Source organism: Cyrtonyx montezumae, unplaced genomic scaffold (assembly GCF_038088225.1).
Source record: "Cyrtonyx montezumae isolate F1298 unplaced genomic scaffold, pur_monq_1.0 scaffold_20, whole genome shotgun sequence".
Lineage (NCBI taxonomy): Eukaryota > Metazoa > Chordata > Aves > Galliformes > Odontophoridae > Cyrtonyx > Cyrtonyx montezumae.
In genome coordinates, this window is record NW_027071937.1 from 2,244,479 (window position 1) to 2,250,999 (window position 6,521).

At 47.6% G+C, this 6,521-nt stretch overlaps 1 protein-coding gene across 1 annotated transcript; it reads right to left on the reverse strand.

The window, feature by feature from the left end:
• Positions 1-2,769: 2,769 nt before the first annotated feature.
• On the reverse strand, positions 2,770-6,307 carry TMEM250 (transmembrane protein 250). Its single transcript, XM_065737375.1, has 3 exons — positions 6,148-6,307; positions 5,144-5,257; positions 2,770-3,349 (listed from the first exon to the last, which is right to left on the reverse strand). Exon 3 carries the CDS (start codon positions 3,214-3,216, stop codon positions 2,797-2,799), a length of 420 nt encoding a protein of 139 aa, XP_065593447.1. The 5' UTR covers positions 3,217-3,349; positions 5,144-5,257; positions 6,148-6,307; the 3' UTR covers positions 2,770-2,796.
• Positions 6,308-6,521: the final 214 nt, after the last annotated feature.

Consider the following 6,521-nt stretch of genomic DNA (forward strand, 5'->3'; position numbering starts at 1 on the left):
AAACAAAAAAACAACCCCAAAAAATGACACTCCATAGCAGGCACCCAGTGCTGTCAGCAGCCACATCTCTGACTGCTGCTTACCATCATTTGCACGTGCTTAGCACTCCTCCTGCCTTTCCCTGCCACCCTGCTGCTGCTTGGCTCCCCTGGTGCTGGTAAGCAACTCACAGAATCTCAACTGCTTCAGAAAATATATTTTGGCAATGTAATCCTGAAAGCTTAAAAGAAAAAAAAAGACACACAAAACCCTCAAAAAACACCAAATTTAAATTCTGAATCATTACCAAGATCTTACTTATTCTGCAATCTCCTGGGGATGCTGTGAGGTTTAATTAGCTCTAGTTGGAAAATGCTCTGAAGAAGTGCAGTAAAGGTGCCAAATGCTGCTCTACTCATGGAGATCTAAAATGTTCAAATTATTGCATTGTAAAACAAATCATTTGAAAATTAATTCTTCTACCTTGCCAGCATGACTTCAAAGGGACCTCATTTCCCCTACCAGGCCAGGAGCATCCAACTGCCCGAGCACCACTGGGTGTCCGAACACTGCTAACAGCCAAGAGCAAGAGCACTTCCAGCTTCACGTTGCCTCCGAGGTCTCCTCAATTATTTAATCTTCAGGTTGTCTATTTTTGTGGGCAATTGCACTCAAGATTCGGGGCATTCTGACTAGATATTTGGCTACACTTGTAAAGGAAGAATGGGGAATCCTCTGTCTTGTAAGCAACCTATTTCCAAGCTCTCTCAGGGAACACTTGGAGATTTGGCAAACACTGCTTTCTTGTGACTTGATGAGGATACATACTTTTTCCTTCACATGCACTGTTGAAACTGAATAGAGGGCAGATGGGCAGGCTACACAGTAAAGCAGTGAGTTGCAGCACTGCTGGTTGGTCGGGGGAGCACAGCAGCACAAATCCCCCTTTCATGCACTCAAGTCAAAAACAAGGTCCTGCCACCACACTTTCAGTCTGTGTCCATGCTGCTCCTCCCAGGAAGTGCACAGGAAAGCTGCTACAGCTGGCATCAGGGGACTGCTGGGTGGCACTGAGCATGCAGCAGGCTGTTTGCTGGCAGCTGCAATTCATGTTTCCTACAGAAATTCTCTGCACAACCTGAGCTGCAGTGCCCTGGGCAGACAGCTGCACTGGGCTGGGAATTACTGGTAAGTGCCCCTGCCTGCAGGCAGGCTGCAGCTGGGACCTGCAGGACATAAAGGACCTGTGCACCGCAGTATGCTCCCAGAACAGAGCTTTGGGGAGCTCCACAGTTATGAGGAAACTTCCAGACACTGCAGTTTGTGGCTTACATTATACCAAGTCTTTCTAGCAGGAACAGCCTTTGTTTCCCACAAGGCTAATCTAAAGTTCACACCATCACTGCCCAATATTTATTCAGCTCTGCATGTCCAGTTTGCACTATATTACATCACTATTGTAATGCTTGATAGCGAGATAATCTCTGATTTTGCTTTAGCTTAGGGAAGCTGCTGTCTGAAGCCATATTTTGCATCTGTATGGCTACAAATCAAAGTATGCTGGCGAAAGGCTACAGTATGCACACAAATACTCACAGGCTGAAGCACTAAGCATCCTCTTTGTGCTCACTGACTTTGTTCTCAACCCACTCATATCTCAAACCAAAGACCATCAGGGAATGGCCACGTATTTCCAGTCTTGCTTATTTCACTGTGAAAGACTCCAGTGATTTCAGGAGAGAGAGGGGAAAGGAACAAAATAAAAAATTCTGGTCTGCTCAATGGCCTGCAAAGGAACAAGCAGAGATCTGAGATCAAGACCAGTAAAACCAAGCTTTGTGCTCAGTTCTCTTCTTCAGCTGCGAGGAAAGTTCTCCAGTGACACCACACACACTGCAACAAAGATAGGAGACAGAGCTCTCTGTAATTGTGGGGAGTAACCACTGCTCTTTCAGACTGTACCCTCAAGCTCTCCCAGGTAGGACAGCCCCATCTTACTGCTGTCCATAAAACAGAAGTGCCTGCATGAGAAAACTGGAACTAATCAATTCAGGGAAGAGCAGGACCAGGCACCAAGACCTAAACCCTGAGAACCATCGCAGTGGGTTTCCTTAATCACTGCAAAACAATAACAACTTTGCTGTGACTGGGAATTTCAAGAGCACAAGGCATTGAATGCTGCTCCCATCACTCTAGTGGATTTGTTCTATTGGGGCAAGACTCAATTACTCAGCATTAATGGCCTGAAAAGGATGAAACCAGTCAAAGCTATATAATCACATTGAAGTGAACAACATGATACAGTGGGTTCAATGCAAGCTTTGCATTAATCTAAAAAATAATAATAATTAAAAAAAAAAAGACAGCAAACCCAAAAGCACAACAGTCTGTTCAATTTGGCCCCATATGCTTAATTGGGAATATGGGAAATGCAAACTACACAGAGCAAGTACTGGTCTGGTAGAACACATATTACATGCCAGAGACATGAAGGAACGTTTTTAGAAAAGGTAAAGAGCTTTTTGTCAGAGTGTGGGCTGCCCACGGGAATACAGGAACAGCAGCAAGGCAGGTTCCTATGGACTAGAAGAAATTTATAAAGATATTTATAAACACCCAATCAGGTGCTGCACTTTGATCATCAAGATGGCACCTTAACCCTTAAAAAAAATACAAATTCTGGAGACAAGTACATTAATTTATCAATAAGAAGTAGCACTGATAAATAAATTAATTTATATATAAAAAAAAGAGGATATTGACAAAATCAGGGGTGGAAGAAAAGTCACCTTCTTAGCCCACATGCACTTGTTTTATTTACATATCCACAAATACCATGAAGCACCACCCCAGCCCCCCCACTAGCAGCATGGTCACATGAATTCCATAGATGAGTAGTTCATTCATGAGGCTGAAGTCCACTCGCCTTCGCCCCAGTAAGAGGAGGATGATGGAGAGTTTGTACTGGAAACGCAGAAAGATCCGGATGCCAAGGTACTGAAGGCAAAACAAGATAGAGAGTGCCACCCAGAGGATGGAGGTAAACAGGCTGCAGCTGAAGTACAGCAGGAAACGAATGAATCCGTACATCCATCGGGATTTGAGATAGATGTCAAAATTGTTGTACTTGGTACGCACCAAGTGAGTGGTCCGTACCGGGCCACAGGCTGAATGCAGGCAGGTCGTGTGGGGGCCGTGGAACGAACGGACCCGGCGGGGAATGGGGATTACAGGCATCAGGCACCCCACCAGTCACCGAGTCCTAGTGCAGGACTTACAGGGCACATATCAAATGTCATCCATTAACATGGAAAAGCTCCGACAGCCTGGGAACGCTAACTCTTTGCTGAGTTTCCAGGATGGAAGAGACCTGCAGGAAGGCAGAGAAGGAAGACATGTGTAAGCAGCCCAGGAGGACACAGAGCAGGGCAGGAGCTCTTGGTGGTTACATACAACCACTCTGCGAAACTCATTTTTGCTTACAGCTTTGTTTTGCTCACAGTTTACCCAGGCAGACAGGCAGAAACAATTGTTTCCCCAAAAGCAACTCAGTAGCACCCAAGCGGCAGCACAAATTACAACCTGTTACAAGCTTTACCATGCTACTGAAGGAAAGAGAATAGCTTTATTCAGAGATTATCTTGGCTAGTTCACAGCCCCTTCTTAATCAAACAGCAGTCCTGCAACAGTCCTCCCATGCAAAAAGCCATATTAATGCACGTCTTCACACTGCAGATGCTTTCCCTTTAAAAACAAGCAATCCAAATGATTTTTCAAGTGAATCCTACAGCCCAGGCATGGTGATCACAGATTTCTGCTCATGTCAGAGCCTGGCAAAGCTTCACCAAATAAACTGAAAATAATCGAAGGTCTCATAAGAACAATGAAGCAATCATGTTTTTCACACTCTACAGGATGTAGCTCCCCCTGCTTAGATGAGACTCGTGGTCTCACAGACATTGCATACAATGGCAAGGCAACTTTCAAAGACACCAAACAGTTTATTTCTCCTTTTGTGACCTGCAGAGATAAATATCTCAATCCTGTGGAGTGTTTAGGGTTTATAATCTTAACATCCTTCACACACCCACTGTTGTTATCAGAATGATGAGCAGCCCATTAGCTGCTCCCTGCTTCACCCCAGGCTCACAATGTGCCAAATTCCGGGAATTATGAAATAACAATACACACATCAGATAATGCTAGAAAACAACATGGACTTCCCCAGCCTCCTCACACGCCCAGGCATTCAGACTCTTGTTGAACATGAGATCTCATGACTATTAAAATTAGAGTAACTCAGAAGTTACTTCAGTCATTTTTCCTTCATTACGAAATGAACGACAGAGTAAAGCATAAAGCTACAGGCCTTACAGCTAAAACTGTAGTTTTGTATTAGAAATTTTCTCTGAGGCAACATGCAACACTGGGGGAATCTTCCACTGCTACCTGCCTCAAATTACACGTGAGTGGAAGCAGCAGCTCTAATCACTTCCACGTGCTCCCAGGTTCTAATTCTTTGTCTCTGTTGCAGAAATTTGTTGGCTCTATGTGAGTTGTGCTGATAAAAAGGAAAGTGAATCAACTTATAATTAATGAATTTTGGAAATTGAGGTCTGTTCTCAAATTTCAAAGATATTCTTGCCATTTTAAGTGACTCTGTCATAATTTTCTGCCTGTAAAAAGGAAATGCTACATAGGTCAGAAGTGTTATAAGAATGTATTTTGCAAGAAATGGATAGGTGCTAATCTGACATGGCTTCAAAAAAAAAAAAAACAAAAACAAAACAACAGCTTTTTGTGCCTGTAACATGCACAAACAAAAGAAAAGCTCTCAGCCTAAGTAACAAAGCAAAAACCTCACTTGCATAAGCTACTGCTTGCTCTGGGGCTAATAGCACACCGACTCCATGTCTGGTTTCTGCTTCAGAAAAGGAGCTTTGGTTATCTCTGACAAAACCTTCAAAAGGTGAATCTAAGAGGCCTCAAACAGCTCAGCTGTAACAACTTACTTCTTCCAAACAGCAGCAACTCACTCTTATCTACTGTGCCCAACACATAAACCAGACAGAGTTTATGTCCTCAGATAAATACCAAATACCAACACTGTCACAGCCAAAAGCAGAGGATTATTATGCAAAAAAGAAACTTTCAGAAACATTACATTGTAAATGATGCTGTCATCCACCCAGCAGAAGGTCTGTAGTCCGCTGCAGTTTCTGAATGCCACTTAATTCTTGTAACAAAAGAGTGAAGTTCTCCTGTGACACCTGGCCTCCTAAGGAGAGGGAAAGAAATCGCTGAGGTGCATCACAGACTCACAACATTCTACACGTGAACTGATCTAAAAGATCAAAGGAGAGATTAGTTCTCAACGTGCTCATTTTGTATGTTAGGAAGTTCAAGACTTCTCCCCAGACGTGTTTAAACCCATTAAGACTTGAAGAATAATCACATGCTCGGTAATGTATGGAACACAGCTCACTGACACATGCTGGAAGAATCACCTTGTTGTACCCAGAGCTATAAGCACAGACAACGATGTGAGAATTATGGGAGAATTACAGGTAATGAGCACTGGTCTCCCACTTCCTTCGTTACAGGAGAGGCCCAGGTCACCCAGGTGTATGAAACAATATGGAGCACGCACACTGCCGACATCTAAAAGCAGAATACACAGAAGCAGGCCAAATCTGCGTGGAAGTGATGCATCCGAGCCACTCAGCACCCATCTCCTGGGCCTGCTGGAAGGCACGGAGCTGCAGGGCCGGGCACACAGCCGCTCCCTCGGCCCCAGCCGCGCCGCCGTCACCACGAGCGGCCCCGGCAGAACGCAGGATGCTGAAGCACCGCCGCCCGGGTGGGCTTCACCCCGCCTCCCTCCGAGGGCTCCCACCAAGGTGAGGGCCAATGACAAATAAAGGTGAGCGGCGGTGGAGGATCTCCAGAAGGAGGGGGAAACCCAAACTCCTCCTCCATCGCACCCAGCCCGCACCGCTCGGGAAGTGGCCGCGCTCCGAGCCCCACGGCCGCCGCACAGGGACACGGGCCGCCGCCTGGGCCTCCTTCAGCCCCCGGGCCCGGCCTCAGCGCGGCGAGGCCCGGAGCGTGGTCCTGCCCGCCGCCGCCGCCACCGCCCCCCACCCCGGGGCACCGCCCCTCGCTCACCATCCTGCCCATGGCCTTTCGTCGGGCGGCAGCCGCCGAAGCCAGGCGTCCCGGGCCCGGGCTGAAAGAAGGCCCGGGCCTACGGGCGGGCGCCGCACTGCGCATGTGCAGAGAGCGGCGGCGCTCCGGTTCCGGCCGGTGGCGGCGACGGCGGCGGGAAGGGAGCGGCCGACGCTGCGCGCGGTGATGACGTCATCACACCGCGCCACGACTGCCGGAAGCAGGAGGGCGCCGCGTTGCCCGGGCAACGTGGGGGGTGGGGGGGGCCGAGGAAATTGGGATGGGTTGGGATGGGGTGGGGTGGCTTCAGGGCCCCAGGTGGGGAAAGCACAGCTCACCGGTGTCACGGCTCACGCGGCCCTGGGTTCAGTCCA

Coding starts and splice junctions, on each gene's coding strand:
- TMEM250 (XM_065737375.1), bottom strand. CDS start 3,216: ATGCCTGTAATCCCCATTCCCCGCCGGGTCCGTTCGTTCCACGGCCCC.